The sequence below is a fragment of the Psammomys obesus genome, unplaced genomic scaffold (assembly GCF_907164565.1).
Source record: "Psammomys obesus unplaced genomic scaffold, mPsaObe1.curated_primary_1811, whole genome shotgun sequence".
NCBI classification, from domain to species: Eukaryota; Metazoa; Chordata; class Mammalia; order Rodentia; family Muridae; genus Psammomys; species Psammomys obesus.
Window position 1 is genome coordinate 1,999,305 of NW_026596120.1, and position 24,649 is coordinate 2,023,953.

Sequence of the window (24,649 nt, forward strand, 5' to 3'; positions counted from 1 at the left end):
AAGAAAGAAAGAAAGAAAGAAAGAAAGAAAGAAAGAAAGAAAGAAAGGGAATAGAAAATTGAAAAAAATTTAAAGGCTTGCTGTTTCCTCTGTTTTTCTCAGTCCTGGATTTACCGGCAGATTTAAAAAACAAACAAACAAACAAAAAAAAAAAACGAACAAAACAAAAAACAACGTTTGCGGGATCGGGACGAGGGGTTTCTCGACTCTCAGGATTCTTTCAACAATTGGGTATACGTGTGATCAGTCTCTTAAATAGGTTTGCCATGTTTTTTTGTTTCTGATTTTAAACGTACCATTCGTTAAAATTGGAAGAGAGCGCGCTGTGGCCGGCTGTGTGGTGGACCGCGGAGGAGGAGGGTGACATGGAACTGGTGGTCGGGTTGTCTGTAGTGGGAGAGACGATGGTGGGTGGCGTGGACGACTCGTACCCGGAGCTGGCGGCGGGTGAAGGCTGTGAGCCCTGAGAAGAGGACTCGTGGACCTGAGAGAAGAAAGTTGCCTTTTTAATGAAGATGAAGAGCGGGCCAAGCGGCTGCCCGTGGCTGGGAAGGCTGGGAAGGCTGTGCTCCCCCTCCCCCGCCGTGCGCCCCCCTTCCCCCTCCCCCTCCCCGCTTCTTTCAAAGCCGGGGATCTCCCAGACTCTCTCGTCCCGCAGGACCAATGGGACTCCGGGCTGGGTTCTCCCCGGCCTGGCCCGGCACAGCCAAGCTCCAGGAGGGAGACTCTGCCCGGAGGACTCACAAAAGAAAAGGGGGAGGGGAGCTGGGAAGGAGGAGGTTGCTTTGGAGGCCGGAGTCTAGGAAAGTTGGGCTTCCTAAAGTTTGCCTGGCCACTCGGAGGGAGAGCAGACACTGAGAGCCGGGCATTGGGCCGCACCTCGTCCGCCTGGCCCTTGGCTGCCGGGAGCTATGGCCCAGCTTAGCGCTGCCTCGGAGCCACCTCACTTGTGTTTACTTTCGTTACGAAGCAGCGAGTTTAATGGGCCCGCGGTGCCTCCAACCTCCCTACCCCTGTTCCCTCTGCCCAGGTTCCACTCAACCGAACCAAACCGTTGGCCTCTGGGGCTCCTGCGGCCTCCCAGAGGCCGCTCCAGGGTGGCTGGCCCGGGAGCCGGAGCTCAGAGAGGGGCTCCCGCCAGCGCGCGCCAGCGGCCAGGGCGCAGCGGTCTTTACCTTCATGTGTTTGCGCAGAGAGCTGGGGTGCGTGTAGGACTTGTCGCACATCTTGCAAAGGTAGGGCTTGTCGCTCGTATGCACGTGCATGTGCTTCTTGCGGTCGCTGCTGTTGGCGAAGCGCCGGTCGCAGCCCTCGAACTCGCACTTGAAGGGCTTCTCCCCTGAGGTGGAAGTTGAGAGAGAAGGAGAGAAAGAGAGAGAGATGGGTCTCGTTCGGAACGGGTCGGTAGCCGTTGGCAGAGTTTAGTAAATAAAATTATTGAGTAGATTAAAACGCTGGCTGCCCGAGGGCAGCGCTTTCGAGCTCAAAGTGTGGGGTTTTGATAAATTCACGCATCTGGAGGGGAAACTATGAATAACTTAACTCTGTTTTAAGGCCCCGAGACAATTGTATCTACATTTAATTTTTACTTTGCAGTTGGTGGTGGTAGTAGCAATAGAAGTAGCAGGAGCAGTTTCTGGTTTGTTTGTTTTTGTTTGTTTCAATCCAGAAGAGCAACGGCTCTAGATACTGGTTTTTGTGCCCAGCTCTTGACAGAGGTCACCTAACGACTTCTAGTTAGCAATTCTTTTCTAGTTTTCAGGACCGGGCTGATTCACCTCCCGCTTTCCTCTTTCCTCCTCCCTTCTTTCCCCTCCCAGATGCCCTGCACACCAAGTTCGAACCTCATCCACCCAACTCTACCCCACCCCCCCACACACATCACATTTTATGGCGTCTGCTAGAAAGGGGGGGGGGGCCTCCATGCCCCAAGTTCTCACCTGACTGGACCATTAAACCAGAGTTCAAGTCGGGTTCTCCACCACCAGACAATGCCCAAATGCGGAGGGCGGTCAGATTCACTGACTCTTAACCCCAAGTGGCCCATAATTTCCAACCTGCCCCCCCCCACACACACACACCCAACACGAAGCCCTAAACTGCCTGGGGTTTGTTTTGTTATTGTTGCTGTTGTTTCTTTAAGCTTCCGGCTGGTCGGTATTTTTAAAGGCCAACTAGAAACCCCGCATTTTAAGAACAGTCCCTTTACAGTGTAATCGGCAGGTTTATCTGCACCTTCCATCGACTGTCCTCACTCCTCAGTTCCAACCCGTTATTGATCAAATTCAATCTCTTCAAATGTCCATAAACCTAACGTCCTCCTCAGATCCCAATTACAGCTCCTGCCCCGACTGAACCTACCGCCTCTTCCTTTTTATTTTACTTCTACATCCTTTAGCTCATCCTCAACTTCTTCCACATTTTCCCAGCAGAAAGGAACTCAACAAAGTCCCGGGGAGGATAGCCAACAGGAAGAGTTTTAAGATTCGTTGGTCGAGGAAGCAACTGGCGCCTCCGTGGCTGGGATTCCAGCTTGTCGAGCGCTGGCCCAAGCCAGACTCCGCATCCCAGTTTCCAACTCTTTTTTTTTTTAATTCCTTCTTTTTAAAAAATATCTGTACGCTCAGATCCTTCTTGTCCGCGCTCTCTGTTTCCTTATACTCTTAAGACTTAAAAAAACAAATCAGATCTGCCTGGCTCCTGGAATCTGAGGCCCAGACCCGACTGAGGTTAAGGCTTGTGCCTCTCAGCCGCTGACCCTCCCACCCCCAACTTTCGAATCTCAAGCCCGGGTGGGAGGTAGAGCGTCCTGGGTCAGTTTCCATACCTGTGTGCGTTCTTTTGTGGATCTTGAGGTTCTCTGAGCGCGCGAAAACCTTGCCGCAGCCGGGGAACGGGCAGGGGAAGGGCTTCTCGCCCGTGTGCACGCGGATGTGGTTGACCAGTTTGTATTTGGCTTTGAAGGGCTTGCCTTCGCGCGGGCACTCCTCCCAGAAGCAAATGTGGTTGCTCTGCTCCGGGCCACCGACGTGTTCCACCGTGACGTGCGTGACCAGCTCGTGCATGGTGCTGAAAGTTTTGTTGCACGACTTTTTGGGGTTGGCGAGCTGCTCCGGCTCGATCCATTTACAGATGAGCTCTTGCTTGATGGGCTGGCGCATGTAGCGGAAGAAGGCGCCGGCCCCGTGATGCGCAGCCATGTTCACGTTCATGGGCCCGTAGCCGTGGAGCTGCGGCGCGGCGTAGTGCTCGGATCGCGGGCTCGTCACCTGGCCGTACTGCTCCGGCCTCGGGTACATGTCCCCGGAGAAACCGAGCCTCATCTGCCCGTTGACCACGTTGGGCGAAGCGTGGCCCGCAGCCTGCTCGTGGAGCCCGGAGAAGAGGAGGTGGCCCGCGGCGTCCGTGTGGCCGTGTGGGCCCCCGAAGCCGCCGGCCGAAGCCGCGAAGAGGCTGTGCTGCGCGCTAGCGGCGGCCGCCGCGTCCCCGAAGCCCCGGTTGCGGAACAGAAAGTCCCGCGTGGAATTGAAAGCGGCGCTGGAGTAGGAGCCGACGTGGCCCGGGTGGTGATGGTGGCCCAGGGCCGCGGCAGCCGCGTAGCCGGGAGCCTGCGACGTGAAGGCTGTCTGGCCGGCCGAGGCCAGTTCGTGCGAACTGGGGTTGAGCTTGAAGGCGCCCATGCCGTCGGCGAACGGGTTGATGCCCAGGCCCACGTCTCGCTCGGCCACGTCGCCCGCCGAGTGGTGCCGGGATGCGCCAAAGGTGGTCACGCCGATCGCGGGATACTGGGGGCCGGCGTCCAGGAGCATCGTGGCTGCGCGGGGCGAGCCCCGGCCTCCCCCGCCCCCCCCACCCTCGCCCGCCGAGGAGGGAAGATCAGGAGGAGGAGGAGGAGGAGGAGGAGGACTGGGAGGCGGAGGAAGAGGAGGAAGAAGAGGAGGAGGGAGGGGGAGATCGACCCACCTAACGAAGTCTTAGCCAGCAGGCAGCGGCCGGGAGCGAGCCGGCGCCCGCCCGGCCCCGGGCAGGCAAAGCGGGGTGACTGCCGGCCGGTGGAAGGCGGGCTCCGGCGCCTGCCGCTCGAACCGCGCCGGCCGGGGCTCGCACTTTCTCGCCGCTCAGTCTCTGCCGAGAGGGCCTCGAGTCAAGGCTGCCCGGGGAAAGGCATAGAACATCTCAGCCCCCCAATAAAACTTCTTCCCGGATTTGTGGCATAGAGGAATGTGAGCGCGAGGAGCCGCCGCCGCTCGCCCTGTCTCCTCGCGCAGCGAGCCCCTCCTCACTTCTCCACTAGACTCTCTCTGTCTCCTCTCTCTCCCTCTCTCTCTCTCCCCTCTCTCTCTCTCCTCTCTCTCTCTCTCTCTCTCTCTCTCTCCTCTATGTTTCTCTCTCAGGCTCTCCTCCTCGCTCCTTCACTCTCCCTTTTTTCCCCCTCTGTTTTTTTTTTTTTTTTAAAAAAAAAAAGGGGGGAGGAGAAAAAAAAAAAGCAAAGAAAAGGCGCAAATCATGCACAATATTGTCTTTTGCGGTTTATCTTCCTGGGGAGAAACTTTCACCTCCTCAGCCGGGCGGTGAGCGCGAGACTGATAGCAGCAATCATTCCTGCAGATAAATGAATTGAAAGGACGACACCGTCGTCCCCCCCCCCCGATGAATGGGAGCAGGGGGAGGCGTCACGTGCGACCGACGCGGGCGACGATTGGCGAGGCGGCCGTCCCTCCACACACCCCGCCTGGGGCCGCCGCGCCGGCGAAGGGCGCGCGGTGGCGCCGCGCGCTGCTCATTGGCCCGCCCGCCTCATCAATCCCAGGTATTGTAAAGCGCTTGACAGCCCCTTTTGACTAACGGGGCTGCCAGGAGTAGCAACTTTTTCCCCCCCTTGGCAAATTTTTCCCCCTCTTCTCACGGAAGGAAAAAAAAAAATACATGCCACGATTCCTTTTCCCTCCCATAGTCCATTCTCTCTCTCTCTCTCTCTCTCTCTCTCTCTCTTTCTCTTCCTCCCTCCCTTATCCCCTCCTTCCCCCTTCCCTCCTCTCGCTCTCTGTCTCCTACCCCTCCCTCTCCCAGTTCCCTTCTCTTCTACGCTCCCCCCCCGTTTTTCTCCATCTTTCTAATGTCTCACTCTCTCCCCCTCCCTTTCTCTTCCCCCCCCCCTCCCCTCTCTCTCTCTCTCTCTCTCTCTCTCTCTCACTCTCCTCTCCTCTCCTCTTCCCTCCTCTCCTCTCCCTCTTTCCCTCCTCTTCCCTCTGCTACTCTCCTTCAAACCTCCACTGAGCCCCTGGAGACCCAAGACCCCCGGCGTCTCGGAGAGCAGCACCGGGAGCAGCCGAGAAACACCCCAAAGGCACTTCCAGAATGTCCCGATTCAGCAACTTTCTTTTCTCCCTCCCTCCCATTCTCCCCCCACCCCCCTTTCGAGGGCAGCAAAAGAAGCTTTTGTTATTTGCTCCTTTTGAAGTTTGCTTCCTTTTTGACCGGCCTCTCTCCTGTTTATAATTTAAGATTCGGGAGCGCGCGAGGGCACGCCACTCTCTTTCCTAGAAACGTGATTTCTTGGAGCCTCCCCTAGCCTTAGTTTACCAGACTTCCTTCCTGCGTGCACACTTACACCAAAACACAGGTGGATGGACTCTTAAACTTTTCCCGGTTCCTGAGGTTTGTCGGGTTGGGTTTTGTTTGTTTGTTTTTTGTTTTTGTTTTTAATGGAAGTTTGGAAATGTAGTTGCCGGGCTCCCTCTCCCCTCGCTTGTTCTCTCTTCTCGGGTCCGGTCCGTCGTCTGCGCCCCCCCCCCCCCAGCCCGCTCACTCTGCCCTCCGATTCCCATCCCCGGCCCCTTTCATTCAGGTAAAACTGTAAATTTCCCAACGAGCTATTGTTCCTCTGGATCTCTCTAAGCTCCCTAGAGATCCCGGAATACTTTTTGGCATTTAAATCCCCCGGTAGATAGGACCAATGTAAATTTTGTGACATTCAAACCTTTTCCAGTTCACAAATCAGTCACCCTTGTCACAGTTATTGAAATTCCGCAACTTGCCACAACAAGACGGTGGAAAAAGCGGGCGCGGTCTTTGTTGCCGACCAGGCTTTTGATCGCCAGAGAAAATTTACTTACCTTCAGATGAGTGAGCAGAAAAGGAAATAACACTCCCTTTGATTTAGTTAGGAAAATGCAGACATTTGGATTCCGTGCAAACATACAACACTCGCTTGTTTTCGTGATGCGGCCCTCGATTAACCTGTCTTTGCCCAGCGCAAAGTCTATTCAACAACAGTGCGTAGTTGCTTTTTGTCCCATCCACAAAGAACCATTGACTATATATTAAAATGATTGTTAAAAGGTAGAGGAGTATGGCACTTAAAAGCAGGGGGGAAATCCCTGTAACTCAATCAATTAAACCGAGGGACATTTATACATTTCAAAAAATGCACGCGGATGTGCAGCCAGGGGCAATGGAGGTTGCGTTTCTACTTAGCTCAGTTTTAAGCCCATCAGCTTGGCCCAGGATTTAGCCTTAGCGCCTGCATATTCATTAGGTCTAATTATTTTCTAGTAAAGAAAACACAAAAAGCCAAGAGTCGGAATCCTTCAATTTGCCCTTTGTTTCTAACTTCATTTGGCTTCCTTGCAGCTGAACCAAGGCTCTAAACTCTTTTCCAGACAAAGGGACCTTCAACTCATCCTTTCACGTGATGTCCAGTTAGAAAACTTACCAATTCTCCAGGCAAAAGAAAAATAAAAATCTCTCTCTCTCTCTCTCTCTCTCTCTCTCTCTCTCTCATTTGCCAGCTAGCTTTCTAGAGCTGCAGGAATGATGATCTGCACTGGTTACTTCTAGCCTCCTTTCTATTTTGTTTTGTTTTGTTGTCTTCAGCCCTTCTTTCCCCACCCCCCAACTACATTCTGGTTTGGGTACAGTGAACTAGAACTGCCCTTCACACACACACACACACACACACACACACACACCCTCTTCTGGCTCTGAAGTCAGGTTGTGAGTAGGCATGGTTTCCCTGTTCCTGACGAGACTGTGTTGAGCATCTGTGCTTATAGAGCTAGAAAATAGAAATACTAGGGAAAGAGAAAATAATGAGCATTCTGCCCCCAGCAACAAGTCCAGCAGTCCAGCACTAGTCTCCCCTAATCTGAGTGGACTCGTGTAAAGAGTAACAGAAAGAGCCAGAGCAGGTGGTGCTAGGAGCTTCTTTATTTTTAATCCATCATTTATTTAGTTGGGGAAAAAGATATACCAGACCATTCAGTGCTTTTTGCTCCTACAAAGGGAAGTTGGCCCCTAGAATTATGAAAATCGTATAATCTGGGAGGTGTTTTCCTTAGAGGCTGTGCTGCTCTTTCACTAGGGAGAACAAATATTGAACCCACCTTGAGTGCTTTAAAAAAAAAATAGGGAGGGGACCTGAGGGAAGGGTGGCTGTTGGGAGAGGGGAGGGAAAATAATTCTTCAAAAAAGAAAGTCAGGCTTCTCTCCTCCAGTCTGTGGAAAACCCACCGGGGGCGTTGACAGAGGGTATTGTTAGGAAACCCATCCAAATATACAAGGTAAGAGTAACCGTAAAGGGGGGAAAAAGTTGCGGGTTGCAGAAGTTATCAAGTGGGATTTGCGGCGCTCTCTGCAGGACACGCGAGCGGCTCCAGTTCAAAGCCACATGCACCAACGTGACATATAAGCCATTAAAATATCATCCTGACGGCTCATTTCTGCTTCATCATACATTCCCTAACTGCTTCCCCCGAAAGCTGGAGAAGGAGAAATGAAGGATGACCGCCTCGGTGGAACCACAAAAGAGGCTTAGAGGGGTTTCTGGTCCCCCCTCATCCACCCCAAAGTGATGTGCAGAAATGAGGTGATCCGGGCAACAGGTGGAGCAGGGTAAGTGCTGGAAACCAGGGGGGTCAGGCGGGGAAGACCTGTATCCCCAGCGGCCTTGTAGCAAATGTCCTTACGGGGGCCTTAGGCACCCAAACCCCATTGGGAGAATAGGCCTAGTCAGACTTTTTTTTTTTTTTTCTTCTTCGTCTACACCTTCACACACACACACACACACACACACACACACACACAGGCACCGTGGATACAGGCCCCACCCCACTGATTCTAAAGGGGGGTGGGGAGGGGCAGTATTGAGGATGAGTCCTTTCTTTCCTCCCGGGAAGAGTGGGTGCAAAAAAAGACAGATGGGGCTCCTACTGGCAATGGCACCAAAAACAGCTTGTTGCCCGCTTTTCTTCGCTCCTCTCTTCTGTAAATTGCCTGGGTGTGCCCACCGTGGGCACAAGAACAGCAAAAACTGACCAAGGTTTGCCCTTCTTGTTCGTATTGGAAGCGGAGAGGGTGCCTGCGAAGGGGTCCCTTGCGGGCAGCCTTTCTGCTTTTCCCTCCGGCAAGAATGACAAGGGAGGGTTTCGGTTTACCCTTCGCTCCGGGTCAAAGAATCAAATTAGTGCTACGTGAGGCTACACCGCAGAACTTCTCCGGAAACTCACTGAGGATGCCTTCTGGGTCCGCCTCGGGCCGGCTGGCTGCCTGCCTGCCCTAATCCTGGTCCTGCTTCAGGACTCTAACTCTAGGATCTGCTCTGTCTGCGCCGTAGCCTATGGGTTCGCGGTTTGGCGTTCTTTCTCCGGGATGTTGAATGGGGGCTGCGGCTAGTTCTAGGCTGCAGGCTGAAGCCTAGACCCGGGAACATATACCAAATTACTGGCCGGAGAAAAGGGAACGGATTGAGGTGTAAAAGAGCTGCCTGGTTCAAAGTCGAAAAGTTGGGCCCTCGGGGACAGGTGGGAGATAGAGAAATCTTAGAAAAATCTCAGAGGGAGTGGGAGGGCTGTTTCGAGAGTCCCCGGTATTCACTGGAGTCTTCCAGAAAGTACCATCGGATGTCAAGGCTTAGCAGTGACCTCCGGTCTCTAATTGTGGGGCACCGCTTTTTCTCTTCCTGTGTTTTGGGGCAGGGATTTACAATAAGGATAAGGTGCCCAAGCCAGATTGTCTGTAGGTGACCCCAATAGTTTAGGCTTGACTCTGAGCATCCATAGGATGGCTGCCTTCGGCCTAGAGCTGGAGGGATCCAATATCTACCCCCTGGAGGACAGGAGTAAGAAAGCGCATATGTATATAACCGAGGAGCTCAGCTCAATTTCCTGGGGCTTCAGGGCTGGTGGAAAGTAGCCAGGGCAGTAGGCGTGCAAGCAGCGATTGTTCCAAGCAAAGGCCAGCAGCAGCTTTCATCTTTGGCGTGGTAACTCTGAGCCTGCCAGGGTTGAGCCTTTTAGGCAAGTATTCACGCCTGATAGTTAATCGGTGTGGAACTGAAGTCACCAGCTCTAGTTGACCTCTGACCTTAGACAGGCCTGTGTGGACTAAGTCTGCCTCACAACAGACAGACTCTGTGATTCCTCAAACAAAAATAGTGTGTCTTTTGCACTACCAACCAACCCATCTTCTTGTCACTATCAATCACTGAGGCTCCCTGGCACCTCTTTCCTCTCCTCTCAAGGTGCAGGATGAAGGCTGGTTCTGATACCTCCTGGGGGGGTGCTCCTTTCTGAGCTGGTAGCCCCTTGGTATGGGAAGACACCTCAGGAGCAAGATTTTTGGGGGAAATCAAAGAGCTTTTCAGATATATTATCTTGGGGACCTCAGATTCAGGGGCCCAGAGACAGTTCCCAAATTCTTTCCTCATTCTGTTCTTTGAGCAAGATCACTGGCTACACAGGCTGGATGATAGTGTTGGTACAGAACCCTTTTGTCTGCTGTGGTCCAACCTCTGAAACATTTGCTTGCATACCCGTGGAAGCATTTGTAGTGCACGAGGGACATACACAGAGGGCATGAGGGTACCAGCAATTCAGACCTCCTAGAAGTTGGGCTGTGCCAGCCTTGTGTGTAGACAGAAGTTTCTAGGGAAACTTACACCCCTTTTCCTAAGAAGCAAACAAGTAAATTCTATTATTGCCAACCAACCAGAAACTGTGGTGCTAGACATCCTGCCATGAGGACATTCAGAGCTAGGACACCCAGCTCACTGCCCTTCTGTAAGAATACAAAGTTGGGCCCCCTTTCTCTGTTGGTCTGTGCTAGAAAGAGCTGGTTACCTTTTTTGGAAGAATCCTGTTTTTGTTAGAAAGAACTGAAAACAGTTTCCCCCTAGGAGAAGGTGAGTATAGTCAGGCCTGTGCCTGGAAAAGAAAGAGAATGAGTGAAAACCTTCGGGTAGTTTGGGTCTGAGTTAGAGGTGGGAGCCCCATATGACACTGCAGCCCAACTTGGATTTAGCCTGTGGGTCAACAAGTTAAATAGCCACTTGTTCTTTGGGCTAGAGTGTCAAGACAGGCAAATGTCCCATTGACTGAGGTCTTGCTGTGTTTGTCCAGCCCCAGACCTTTCTCAATGACTGTTTGTCCTTCCTCAACAAATTTAGGGTCAACACTAGGTGGATTGCTGTTTGGCTGCTCCACTGTCTTCAGCCTTGTCTGACAGATGCAGAAATCCTCAGAATGCTTTCAAGGATTTATGGTTGCCGAATGAATGCTTAGTAGCTCCAGCCACTGACAAGCAATCTTGAGAGGGAGGCATGATTTCTAAACTTTCCAACTATAAAAAAAGGGGACAACTTGGCACCAAACAACAGCAAGAACAACAGTAACAAAAAAATGGTACATTTTTAATCTAGTGGATTTAATATTAGCTTTGAAAAAAATGAGTCAGTAACAGCTCTCAAGTGGGTTTGGAGCGGGGGTGGGGTGGGGTGGGAAGGGTTGGGACATGTGGGGTTAAAAGCTTATTCACTACTACTGACAGAACAGGATTTGAAAATCTGAAGTTTTCTTCCTTCCAACAATATAACTAAGCGTGATTGTGCACCCCTAGAGAATAGAGGGCTCTCCCCACCACACCACATCAAATGTAAATAACTAACTTGAAGAAATAATGAGATTTTTTTTAAAAAACAAAATCTCAAATTCTAGAAGCCACAGATTTTTGAAGACTGAATGAACACTTCCACCTAAAGGTCAGAACAATGAGTGATAAAAATTCTAGCTGTGAAATTAGAATTTTTCAAATTTTTTTATTACCAAGCCATGTCATTTTACAAGAAATGTGAATAGTCTATAGCAATCTCTGTGTGTGTGTGTGTGTTCCCAAACTTAAAAACGATCAGAGAAATGCTAAAGGATTATTTTCAGACTAACATCTTTCTTTCACTCACTCAGGTCACAGAAACATGTATGGTATTGTTTTACTCAGGGCTTTTCTTCTCAAGCAGGCTCAAACTCAGAAAATGAAATACAAGACTTCCTTGGTGATGAGGAAACGGTTACGGCTTTACAGAAACACCCTGAAAGAATCAAGTGAGTAATTAAAAAAAATCTTACTATAAATAGAGATTTGCTAAAGATTGCTCTCTCTCTCTCTCTCTCTCTCTCTCTCTCTCTGTGTGTGTGTGTGTGTGTGTTTGTGTGTGTGTGTGTGTGTGTGTGTTTATGTGTAAGGCATATTTGATTGTTTCTCTTTTCGTTATATGGGGATGTGAGTTTAGGCACATCTCTAGAGTTCAAATGAAACTTAGAATAACACCTTATTGTTTGATGCATTTGCACACAAATCAATGACACACTGTCCCACCAGCAGCAGCCCGAGGATTAGCCCTCAATGCCTACTCATCTGGATGTTCTAGAATTAATATTTGAGTACTCGATCATCGAAACAACCACCCTTGACCTTCTGCAATTCCACTGTCACATTATTCTATGACATATTCATCTTGAATTCATTTCCAGACAATTTGATTGGGATGAGGTTTGACATGTATTGGCTTCCATGAAAGAAGCAGACTTTGATCTTGGTGATGGGGTTTACAAGATATGCATCATCTCTACCAGGGGCACCAGGCTTCTGCAATGTGGAAGTGACTATGTTCCCACAATGTGATGTCTGAACCAAGAGTGACTGACAGCCACTCTGTCAGAAATACCTTCATTGTGAAGGATTTAATTTCATATTTCATTTAGAATAAGGATAGGATTTAAGGTTGGCTCCCCCCCCCTTTCAGGCATCTATTTTTTTTTCTCATTTCAACTATACAACTCTATGTTTTCTCCAAAGATGTCTCCTCATTAGTATGCAAGACAAGCTTTTTAACAAAAGTTAAGTAAGTTAGGAAATGACTCTTTTCTACTATTTGGGATGATTTTATAGCAGAAGTAAAAAAAAAAGGGGGGGGGATGTGATTATTACATAAATTCAGTTGTTTTGATCTCTTAATTCTATCTTGGAAGTTCTTTTATCCATTTCTCCCAATCTTTTAATAAATAGCATTTTGCAAAAGCATTTCTTGGAAACTGAACTACATCTAAGCATAATTTTTTTCCATAGGCTCCATCCCATTAATGGTGATTAAAGCTAAATTTCCCATCATTAGGAACATTTTCCTCTTTTAAAAAATTTCTGACAGACCTCCCTCATCTCCTTTGCATAATTTAGGATTTGACACGTAGCAGGCTTTGGGTGTCTTAAATGATTTCTTTCCATAAGTCTTGGAGATACCTCCCACTGCAGGAACCCTGAACTCAGTGAATAGCTTCTTCAGAGTTATGCACCTTATTTTGAGTGGCATCGTGGTCAGAAATGTAAAAACAAAACTGAGGAAGTGACTGCAGGTCTAGAAGCAGAATGTTCAGACGACAGAAACTGTTTGGCCTGGCTCTGAGCCGTACTCCCTCAACTGAATAGGTAATCATGATTTAGCATTGTTTCAAAGATCAAAAAAGAAAGGTAGCACAGCCACCGATGCCTTGTCTCCATTGTTCCACCTTTTCAAGAAGAGAGGTCCTATGTTTCAGCCAGTGATGTAAGGTGCTCTGGTAGATGATAAAGCCACAAACTGCCCTATTTCTAAAAAGTAAACTAGAAATCCTTGGTTTCCACCATTTATGTTAGTGAGTTTTGTGAGCAAAAATGCTAAAGCCATGATTCTAGGTATTAATTTTCAGAGGACTAGTGATGTCTGCTCCACATAAGACCTCATGAAAGCTTTACTGCCTTTGCCTTTGCATTTGCCAAGAACACCTCTTGGACAGGATACTCCTTTTCTTTGCAAACCAAACAGGGAGTACCTGAGAGCAAACTGAGCTCCAATGAAGATTAGCACTTCTGGCCAACTGACAGTTTCTGAAACTGGGGATCTTTATATCCTGGGACATCAAAAGGATCTCTGGAAATATTAAAATACACCTCTAGAACATTGGTGTTCCATGACTTGTCATTTCTGATTAGCTTGAGACCGTTTTGGAGTTTATTTTAGAAATATACCTTAAAGGCCCTTACATAATTGCTCAAAGTTCTACGTCAGTAAATATAAATGGATACAAAAATATATTTTTCTCTCTAACTCATTCTCTAGGGAAATGGACCTTAAAAGAATGTCTGGTCCCATTGTTATGTTTAGTCAACCGAGGTATGGACCATATGGCTCCAAGAACCTTGCAAGGATCAGGCAGCCTCTGTGACCTGCAGGTCAACTGACCCCTGGCTACTCAAGAAATGTCTACCCAGGATGGCTCCAGATGTTTTTAGTGCTTCAAGGGAAGGCTGCATCTGGGAAGGAACTCCATGGGGCCAGACTACTGTCAGTGATTTTGGCTGAATCAGATGTGTTTGCCCTTTTGCTGCTGGCACAAAAAGTCATACACATGTTCATACCTTTTCAAGGGCACAGTTAGTCAGACAGACTGTATACTAACAAGATGTGCTTATAAAATCCTCTGGGTTTTTTTTTTGTTGTTGTTGTTGTTGTTTGTTTGTTTTTTGTTTCTGTTTTTTGTTTCGGCTTTGGTTTTGGTTTCTAACCTGTGGGTACACAGGTCAGTGCTTGCAGTTCAGAAGGTCTGTAAACTTGGATTTTTAAAAAATCTTTCTCTCTGCAACCTGCTAATGGAAAGTTAGCATTTTCTTCTCCTGTGAAAATGGGAAGCAAATACATGACTGTTAGGAGTGCTGCATGCTCACCAGGCTTCCAAATAGTTCTGAAAATGCTTAAAACACAAAACAATACAAAAAACAACAACAAAACCTGTACTGAATTGTTATCCAAAACTTCTAATGGGGATTGGGTCACAGTATGCATATGAAAAACCCATGTTGGTTCTGACAGAATAATTAACCAAAGCTAAAATGGATTGTGCATTTGACACATCCTGAACAATTAATTGCCTAGGTTTAGGTGAGAGAAACGTTAATTCTTGGGCAGGTTTACCATCTCAGTTCTGAGGTTCAGATGATAGAAATAGCTGGGCAAGAAGAGACACACTTTTGTTTTCTTTTATCACCGTGTATGCTGTGTTGAAAGCCCTTGAGGCACAGGGGAGTTCAGCTCAGACTCACCTGAATACATGCTTCATTTTTCTTGGAGGTCAGACTTCGAAATTCACTGAAATTTGATAACTGTCCAGAGATAAGGAGAGGGGAGGGAGAGGGAAAAGCAAGCCCACCAGATAGAAGTGCCTCTCATTAAAGGGCTAACAAGAGAAAGCAAAGGAAGCATTCAAAAGGAGAGGAAGCCTGAAGCATAAAGTTCTCAGAGTCTAGTTTTCAAAATGTCAGGAAAGGCTTTGGTTTCTTGGAAAGAATTCAAATGTCTCTCCTTCTCTTCAGTGTGTGTGTGTGTGTGTGTGTGTGTGTGTGTGTGTGTGTGTACACCGAATCTCAGAGAGATACAAACTATTCAAAGCTAGAGAAATTATTGTGGAAGTTAATCCCATGCTAAATCCCTTGCCCCAAGCAGGGATGAATGAAGAAAGTACCAAGCTTTAGAAAATAAGTCAATTATTAAAAAAAAATTAAAGCCTTGTTTAGGGAGTAGGGCTGGAGTAGCTCCCTTGGTGGAGTACTTGTTACCCATGCCCTGAATCCTAGGTTCCCTTTCTTGCTCACACGGTATCAGCTCCTATGTGGTGGCAACATCTGCAAACCGAGCTCCTGGAACGTAGAGTCAGGAGGAGCAGAAGTTCAAACCCCTCCAAGCTCTACACCATCCTGGGCTACAGAAGACCTTGTCTCAAAAACAAAATAAGACAGAACAAACAAAGCAAAGGCCTTTATTTACATTACCTTTATATTACATGGAATGTAATATCATGGGGGAGGGGGCCGTTCCATCAATTCTGTTAGTGTTTCATGCAATTTGTGCAAACCCTCCCTTCTCTTAAAGGGCTATGTTTTATCCTTTCTTCTTCTCCATATTTAGAACTTTCTTTAAAAGACCCAAAGGTTTTTTTTTTTTTTTTGGGGGGGGGTCTTGGAGGTCAGGAAGATCCAAGAAGTTTCCGCTGAAATTTTTGAGCAGGGGCCTGGGCTCAGGAAGCAGTCAATCCTAGGGCAGACATTCCTGAACCAGAATTGAAATCTTCCTGAATTTGTCTTCCTTAGCCTGCCGTGGTGGCAATTCTAGATTGAAGCCCATGGGTGCAGTCAGTTATGCATCCATTCTAGCAAACACTAAGGTTAAAGCTTTGGCAACAAGTGGCCACAGACCGAAAGTAATCCAAGTTGCCATTCTTGGAACATTATTCTGGCTTCGCTGCATAGGGTTCAGGACCCTCAGATTAGTGCCCTGGCTCCTAGACTCCGGAGCAAGGACCTGTTCCTCCCATTTGTGTGTCCAGAGCCATTCATTCATTTATTTACTTAGCAGAATACTCTCAAGTAGATAAATATGAAGTATGATGAAAAGAGCCTTTTCAGGAGAACCTGGGGTGAGTCTGAAACAGGACTTCTCCCCTCTTCACGACCTCCTCTGGTTGAGTTTCTCGAGTCACTCAGGGATTCTACTTTCAGGACTGCCAGGCACCGAAAAGAGACCGAGGCAAGGCTCTTGGAGAAGAGCTAGTAGAGAAGAAGAGGAAGGAGGGTGAACACAGACCGGAAGAGTGGCAGGCACACGCTGTAGATTTAGGGAAAATGAGAGCAGAGCGAGGAAGGGAGAGAGATGGGAGAAAAGAAATGTCAGGAAACGAAAGAGAATGAAATTGGGCTCTAGGTTCTCTACCCTAGAAGTTTCTCTGCTCCAGGCAGCCGGCAGCCTATGTTCCTGCCTTGACCCAGACAGTCTCCTCTGCGTTCAAAGACAAACTTCCGAGACACCTTGAGGGGCTTGAATGCTCAACTGTGCGAGGGACTCTGCTCCTCCCGGAGTCCACACGGGTAGACACGTAAACTAACCCAGCTCACTGACTTCCAGGAGCTCGGTGGCAAAGCTCGGCTTTCTGGAATGGGAGTGGGGGGCTTGGGGGGACGGAGGGAGTTACATGAAAGAGAAAAGATTCCGTGCCTGGGTCAGAGCGCATGAGCAGTAGAAGCGTGAAATGAAATTGGGGTTGGGGGAGGGAGCAAAAGAGGGAAGGAGGGAGGGAGGGAGAGGGGAGGAGAGAGAGAGAGAGAGAGAGAGAGAGAGAGAGAGAGAGAGAGACTGTCATCACTGACGTCGGGCCAGACCACCGGCCAATGGGCGACATTGGCGATTGTTCTCACGGTGGCCCGGGGCCGCAGCCCCGAATCTATTCATTTCCTTAAGCGCCCTGCTGCCGCCTCTGTAGGGCCTGGGATTTCACACAGACATTAAAGACGGAGAAAAGGGGGGGGGTGTACCCAAAACTTAAAGAAAAAAAACAAAACAAAACAAACAAACAAAAAATCCCCACCACTTTGCATAAGTTTTCTCTCTCTCTCTCTCTCTCTCTCTCTCTCTCTCTCTCTCTCTCTCTCCTTTTCTTTTTCGGGTTGCCCTTTCTTTGCACCGCCAGGCAGCAATAGCACTGGCGGCCGCCCGGCAGATGTGCAGCAGGCGGTCCCTTCCAGGCCCAGTGGGACGCTGAAATTAATATATCCGTCTAGGACGCTTTAAAATCACTAACCACTTCCAACTTCACCACCTCCAAAATGACCCCTCCTATCACGCCCGTCTTTGGCCCCGGAGCACCCCTTGGTGTTGGTGGACAAAGTAATCTTGAGATACAGGGGTCTTATACCTCTGCGGCAGAGGCCGTGCCCCCAGGCACCCACAGACTCAGCCCCGCTTCCTTTCCCACCTACTCCATTATCACTACCCCTCTCCGGCTCATGGCGCTGCGGGGGACTCGGCAGAACTGTAGCCCAGCCAGACAGAGGCGGAGGCTTTTTGGCTTCGCTTGGTTCCACAGGTTTACTGCCGGGCACTGTCTGGTTCAAGATCCCAGCACCGACGCCAGAAACCTAGATGCGGCTGGGCAGAGCTTGTCCCCGGGGCCCGGGGAAAGTGCGGAGCCCGTCCCGCCGGTTCTCATACACGCTATTTGTCTCAACAGGTAGCAGCTGCGGACACCATGGGCCCCAGCTGGCCGCGGCTTCGAACCCCTCGGTGTTTGCGGGCCTTCACGAGCAGCCTCCTCCAGCCTCCCACAGCCGTCCTTTGAACGGACTCCTGCGTCTGGGGCTCCCTGGAGACATGTACGCGAGGTCGGAACCCTTTGCACCGGGGCCTACGGCCCGCAGCGACACTCTGGCAGCAGCCACAGCCCTGCACGGCTATGGTGGCATGAACCTGACCATGAACCTCACTCCACCCCATGGCCCTGGAGCCTTTTTCCGCTACATGCGCCAGCCCATCAAGCAGGAGCTCATCTGCAAGTGGCTGGGGGATGAAGGCCCGGTGTCCCCGCGCCCCTGCTCCAAAACGTTCAGCACCATGCACGAGCTGGTCACGCATGTCACCGTGGAGCACGTCGGTGGCCCAGAGCAGGCTAACCATATTTGCTTCTGGGAGGAGTGTCCGCGGCAGGGCAAGCCCTTCAAAGCCAAATACAAACTTGTAAATCACATCCGCGTGCACACGGGCGAGAAGCCCTTCCCTTGTCCTTTCCCAGGGTGTGGGAAAGTCTTTGCTAGATCAGAAAATCTCAAAATACACAAACGAACACATACAGGTCAGTACTCAGTGCTGTCTGCCTCCTCGGCCCCACGGGGCAGAGACCCTTGGGTCTGGATTTCCTTAAGTTCCAACTGAGGGGAGGAGGGAGGTATTTCGGTATTGTTTCCCTGAGCCAGACTTATGAACCGGTAATTAACAGCTTCTGCTACTAGGCTCACCGCTTCCCGGAGGCTGTCTGGAGAGAGTGGCTCCAGACTTTCGTCATCCTGGTTGGTAAAGGGGCGCTTCCAGCTTAGAGATTTGATTTGATTCGATTCGATTTAGGATTTGGAGACTGACCCCTGGGCATGGAGATATATCCCCAGGCCCTGGAGTTTGGTTCTAAGACATATTTTAAAACGGCATGTTTTCCCCCAAAGTCTTAAAGGAAATGGGAACGATTGCCTCCCATTTACAGATCACTTTGGGAAGCTCTTCTCCCCTTTAGCTTCATCAGCAACCTGGATTGAGGGGTCATCTGAACCTTAATAAGTTCCTTAGGGTTTGTGAGCCTTGGGGGCCTACTTTTGAGCTGTTTTTGTATTGTTGGCTCCACGGAAGGGACGTTTTTTGGTAAGCCTCGTCCTTACTTTAGTAGAGACCCAAGGAGACCCACTGCCTTAAACGTCATTTACCGAGCTGGTAAGGGAAATAGGGGCATGTGTCAACCACATCTGTTAGCTCCAGTTAACAGAAAGGACGGGAGCTCAGTGAAGGAGCCTGGGGGCTGAACTCTTCTGGCCAGAAGCATCTAATTAATACAATTGCAAGAAGAAAGTTTTCACACTTTCCGAGCAGCCTGTGAAGTTACATTAATTAGTTTAGCAGCCACCGTTTGACTCTCCTTACTCCCCCCCCCCCTTGAAGTTTAAGAAGTCAGAATCTTCTCCCCTCCTCCATCTTGGAGGCGGGAAAAGGGAAGAATGATGCGGAGACCAGAGGAATTCCAGTTTGGTGCTCCAGTTCTGTGGGCTAGATCTTTCCTTTCCACCCAGTCTTGTTTAAACGGCAACCTTTCTAAGAGTCGCAGTCCCCGGTAGTTGCAGCACCTTGGAGGAAGCTTGCTAAATCTTGCCATCAACTGCCTTCTCCGTGAGGTGTAGGGTTAGAATACTGTCATAGGCTGATCTCGTTCTTTAGCCCCCTGGCATGTCAGCAAACTTCTTGTATGGTTTTCTAGAGCACGTTCTGAGATGTCCCCCCACTCTGTCTCATTCATCTGCCCCTCTCGCTCTCTCTCTTCCCTTATATATCCCCAGGGACAGAGGGATAAGTAAGACTATGATTCTAGCTCTCAGACTTGCTGCTCCAGGGGCTGGCTGCCAGCACCTGGAAGGTGGATTCACAATCCGGGGCCGGAGAAAGAACTCATCTTTAATGACAGGGATTTTGAAGCAAACAAACTTATACTGCTCTTTGCCGGCCCACTGTTTGAAGTCTGTGAAGCAGAAAATGGTTAAATTCTTCGCGTAATCGACCTACATCAGAGAAGCAGAAGTGTGCTTGGCTGGCTCTCGGGCTTGCACGGACTCAAGGCAGAATATTGCGCGTTCTTTTCGGTCTCTGTCCTGATTCATTACAGCTCGGGTTTAAAAGAAAGAAAGAAAAGAAAAGAAAGAGAAAAAGAAAAAAAAAAAACCGCAGAGCCTCCCCCGTCCCTCAAATCTCCTAAGTAATGGCAAGAAAAGGAGGAGGCAAAGCAGCAACAAAATGTTTCTCAAATGGCAATAGAACGCTCTACAAATTATTCATGAAGACAGTTTTCGATTCAACAGGAAAATAATTGCCTTTTCAAATATTAATGGCGTTTCATTTCCTCGAGTCGCGGAAGCGGCGATCAGGAGCAGATTTCTTAGCTGGGCTTCTCCCGACTGTGACTTCCCAGGCCTGGCTCTGGAGGCGGCGGGTGAAGAAAGGTTTTCACTCTGTGACTGTGACAGAGACCGGGGAACAATGGTGCGGTGGCGGCGGCGAGGGAGGCGCGGGCCAGGGGCGCGCGCCGGGCCAACCTCCCAAACTGGCGCGCCTCCCGGAACCCCTGCCCCGGGCTCTCCCCACCTTTTCCCCGCAGTCAGTCAGCCTTCGTGGGGAGGGGGACGTCGCGGGGTGGGGGGAGGGATGGGGGTACAGGCCGGCGCCCGGGCCGCTCCGGGGCGGAGTCACCGCGAAAACAGACCCAGCCACAAGTGCGAGAAGATGGCGCTGGCCCGGCGGCCCCTTTAGGCCGGCCAACTTTGGGTCCGAGCGGACGGAGACCACGGCTGGCACCCTGGAGTCGGAGCCGAGGACCAGGGCCAGGGCCAGGGCCCCCGATCGGGCTCCGGAGGTTCGAGGCCTACAGCGGCTCCAGTCTAAGACTCGGCTCGTCCCGCAGGAGGCAGGCCCAGCAAGGCGCCGCAGGGTCCACCCTCCCACCCAGGGAGTCGCTCTGGGGCGTGGGGGTGGGGTGGGGTGGGATGGGAAAGGGCGGCGGGGAGGGAGGGCCGTCTTGAGCGCAGAGACCAGGGCGCCTCCTGCAGCTAGGGAAGGCTAGGGCCGGGCTGCACCGGGTTTCCCGGGGACCTGCTCACCGCCGCCGTCGCCGCCGCCGCCGCCACCACCCCCCTCCCGGTACTGAAGCCTTTCCGTACCTGCTTCTTTTCTTCTCCTGTTTCTCGTCTGGAGCGAAATACTTTTCTAGTTTACACGGCCAGACACTGGGGATGGAGTGTGTGGAAGCGGAATTCCCCCCCGCCTCCCCCCCCCCGCCCCAGATTCCCGTTACAAAAAATTTAGCCTCAAGTTCTCATCCCAAATTCTATCCACCATCACCCCCCCCCGCCGAAAAAAAAATCCCCTTAGTTTCTTTTGTAGGCTTCAGCTGAAAAAAAAAAAAAAAAGTTTGTTTTTAATGAAGAGGAGGAGGGAGAGAGGTAGGGAGAAGAATTTGGGGTTTGCAAACGCTGGTGAAACCAAGGGAGAGAGATCCGAGGACGAGTAGGGCCACTGATTTGTTCATTATACATATCCTCCAATTTTTTTTTTTTTTTTTCGTAAGACCGTGCCTTGTCCTGTGAAAATGGCAGCAGGCAACCTCTTCCTGAGGATCCTGGTGTACCAGCTCATCCAGCAAGGGTGAGCGCTGTCTGCGGCCGGGGCGGGAGAGACCGATTCGCCCGCGTTTGCCCAAGCCAAAGGCAGGTTGTCCCAACCTGAGCTCTCCGACGCCGCGCGGCGCGATGGGGGCTTTGTGGGGCTTATCGGGGAGTCTCTCGTATAAACCGCGGAAGAAGCGACCTCAGAGCCGGCGGCGGGGCATCTTGCTTTTGAGTCAGATGCTAGGGAGGTCGCACCCAGGACCTCCAGTTGCTTAGAGCGGAGACACCTCCCCCCCCCCCATTCCTTTTCGAAACAACCTCAGCTGAGCCAGAGACTTGGAATTCTGGGTTCTGGGGGTGGGGTGGGGTGGGGGGTCCTTTCCTCTCCCACACAGCAGCAGCAACCCCTGGAATGAGGCTTGGCCCAGCCGATAGTCCCAGCCAGATATGCGCGCGCCCTGGCCTTCCTGCTCTTCTAAGACCTGCGCTACACCCCGTGGTCCGTGAGGCCGGACCCGGCCTGCCACTAGCAGGCACTCACCCGAAGCTTGCCACACTCAGGGCCACGATATCAACAGACTTAACACCGCCAGGCCTGAGCGGACTTCCCCCCCCCCATCAGACTCTGGGCCTCCTCTGGCCTGCAAGGTGGAACAGGCGGGCGGGGAATTGTCTTGGGAGGATCATGGACCTGAAATTGTCAGTTTGGGCTGAGAGGGCCCGCGCTACACTCGACAAGGTCTCCGCTGCGCCGCTGGATCCGTATAATAAAATATTACAGTCGGCGAAGGAACACAATCTCGAGGAATTTCGGATAGATTAGTCAAGACGCGAATAACGTTACAGTATATTTATCGTCAGCGGGTGAAGTGGAAAGGAGAGAGGGCTCTATTTCCTGGGGAAAATAGCCCTCGGGATGGATCCCTGCTCAGAATGTTTCCCCACGCTAGGCACACGCAAGAACCACCCGCCACCCATTCTCTCAGATCCTCTCATTGCTTTGGCACTTGCACAAAAACCTACTTCAGAAAACACTTTGGACGAGGATGGAGTATGTGTCCGGCGGATTGCTGGGCAAGGCTCACTAGGGCAGAGACAGATGGCTTGGGCAGTTACTTCAAATACAGAAAAGGAAAGAAAAAAAAAAAAAAGGCGAGCTCCTCAAGCAACTCGATTCTTTGGGCAAAGGTGCTTCTGCCTCCACACAGATGAAAAGTTGGAGGACAACAACGTGCCCGGATAAGGATTCTGGAGAATGGAAATGACTGTGGTGGAGTCACGGTCGCTCCACCTCCGACGGCCCCCACCCCACCCCACCCCCACCCCTAGGCCTAGGACTGACGGGGGTGGTGCAGGAGTGGCAGCCTTTAAGAGTGGGCTTCACCTCCTCGCTGCCTGGGGGAGGGGGTGTCAGACCTAAAGCACGGAGGAAAAGTAATTTCTAAAAAAATCTTTTGTGGTCCTTTTGCTGAAAACAAAAGAGCAAGGGGATTGGAACGCAGCCCACACCTTACTAACGTCTCTGCGTTACCTCCCCCTCCCCCCCGCAGGCGAGAAGCCCTTCCGATGCGAGTTCGAGGGCTGCGAACGGCGTTTCGCCAACAGCAGCGACCGCAAGAAGCATTCGCACGTGCACACGAGCGACAAGCCTTATATGTGCAAGGTGCGCGGGTGTGACAAGTGCTACACGCACCCCAGCTCTCTGCGAAAGCACATGAAAGTTCACGGCCGTTCGCCGCCGCCCAGCTCCGGCTACGATTCAGCTCTACCGTCCGCTCTCGCGTCGCCCTCCTTAGAAAGCGGCCGGGAGCCCCCGGTAGCCTGCTCTGCGGCGGCGGTGGTGCGTGGCGCAGACGTGAGCGAATGGTACGTGTGTTCGGTCGCCTGGCCCAGCGGTGGCTGACTCTGCAGCGCCCCCACCCCAGCCTAACGACACCTCTGGGCCCAGCCGCAGCCACCGCCGCCGCCTCCAGTATCAGGGCCAGTACTTTCCCAGCGTGTGGACTTCGAGTCTAGGCCTGGCCACTGAAGCTTCAAGGAGTAGGCAAGGAACGAAGGGAGGGAGAGTAGAAGGGCCGGCAAGTAGCTAGACCGCCATTAAAAGTTATTGAATATACTGATACTAGATCCTTATAGGAAAACATAAATGTGGCCATGCCACAGTCACATCCTTTACCGCCCTTTGCCCATGAAACCAATGTCCGGGGATAAGGAGACAGACGAAAACAAAACAAAACTTATTAGAATTTATTCACAATTCTGGCAACTGCAGGTGTCACAAGTAAAGCCATAAATTTTCCCTGTGGGTGTGGAAGGGTGGAAAAGATTTTCCTGAAGCTGGGCCATTGCCTCCCCAGATCCCAGTCTCGGACTCCTTTTCCTTCCCTCCCCCTCGCCCGTCAATCGCAAACAGAGGCGTTCAGAGCCCAGGAGGTGGCAGACAGAATTCCACAACCATTTTCTTGCAGCCCATTTATCTTCTCCTTTGCCTCCATACACTCTCCCTTTCCATAGCTAATCCTGAAAAACAACAACAAAATAAGCAAATAACAATGACAAAGAAACCAGAAGTCCTGCACTGTTCAACCACCTTTATAAGGGAGAGAAGTAGGGAGACTCTTTCCCCTTCTCTCTTGGGATGCTACATACCTTCAACCCCAGTGCCTAGCAGAGGACATAGATAGGTCTGTTCTGTTGGGCTTCAAACTCCATTTACATTTTATACTTGCAGTGGGGAGCGGGTCCAAAACAATAGAAAGCAGAGACAAAGGAGAGCTAAAAGGCTTTTTAAGGATTCTGAGTTGTGAAGCTCCCAGGCTTCCTTTTCCCACCCCCATCTGTTTAGGCTCTGCTATAGAGCCTCATAGGTGCTCAAGCAGGGGACCCGGAGCTGGCTGATGTCATCATTGAACCAAGGTCTCCGCAGTCCAGGATGTGCCTTAGAGAACACCAGCCGTTCTCCAATAGCTTTTGTTAGCTAACACAATGTTAGCCTTCTTTAAAAAAAAAAAAAAAAAAGTTTGTGGGCATGTGAGAAATGAAGTACAATGACAACTATTATGCAGGCAAACACCTAATAGGTCTGAAGAGTTGAGAGTATTTGATGTGCTGGTTATGAAGTCCTCGGAGGTGTGTGTGTTGGCGGGGGAGGGGGATCCAGATATTAGTGGGGGTGGAGAGCAAGGGGGAGAAACACACGGGGCCTTCCTCCTAGCCTGCCACCCTCTGTAGGGAAGGGAGAGCTGCCTCAAAATCCTAGCTGACATTTAAAGAAAGAAAAACAGCAAAGGAAATAGCATGGCAGCAAAAGAGAGAAAGGGGAGGTATCGCCAGACTTGTCCAGTTCTCAAAAAAAAAAAAAAAAATCTGAAATAAACATGTGGAGGAGGGCAATGCCTGGAAGGAAGCCCCTAGGAACTCGATTTTACAACCTGAGCCCTGAGGCTGGGGTGGGGGATGTAGCTGTGAGGTAGAGTCTAGCCCACTTCCCATGAAGCTCTCTGATTATCCCCGGGGCCAGAAAGAAAGAGAGAGAGAGAGAGAGAGAGAGAGAGAGAGAGAGAAAGAAAGAAAGAAAGAAAGAAAGAAAGAAAGAAAGAAAGAAAGA

At 50.6% G+C, this 24,649-nt stretch overlaps 2 protein-coding genes across 4 annotated transcripts in view; one reads left to right on the forward strand and one right to left on the reverse strand.

Moving 5' to 3' along the window:
• Window positions 1–20: 20 nt before the first annotated feature.
• Zic1 (Zic family member 1) lies at window positions 21–3,973 on the reverse strand. The gene is made up of 3 exons (XM_055629760.1): window positions 2,828–3,973; window positions 1,176–1,339; window positions 21–484 (listed from the first exon to the last, which is right to left on the reverse strand). The coding sequence occupies exons 1-3, from the start codon at window positions 3,807–3,809 to the stop codon at window positions 287–289; spliced, it is 1,344 nt and encodes a 447-aa protein (XP_055485735.1). The 5' UTR covers window positions 3,810–3,973; the 3' UTR covers window positions 21–286.
• Window positions 3,974–7,734: 3,761 nt separating this feature from the next.
• The window catches only part of Zic4 (Zic family member 4), a 20,223-nt gene continuing 3,308 nt past the window's right edge, over window positions 7,735–24,649 (forward strand). Inside the window, exons 1-4 of one of the 3 annotated variants that reach the window (XM_055629874.1) lie at window positions 7,735–7,893; window positions 11,291–11,375; window positions 17,364–17,981; window positions 22,593–22,908. In XM_055629874.1, the coding sequence (XP_055485849.1) occupies window positions 11,306–11,375; window positions 17,364–17,981; window positions 22,593–22,908 (1,004 nt within the window). In that variant the 5' untranslated portion in view covers window positions 7,735–7,893; window positions 11,291–11,305. Of the gene's footprint in view, window positions 7,894–10,635; window positions 10,680–11,290; window positions 11,376–17,275; window positions 17,982–22,592; window positions 22,978–24,649 lie in introns of those variants that run through there. The other 2 variants (XM_055629873.1, XM_055629872.1) reach the window with 2 other exon arrangements.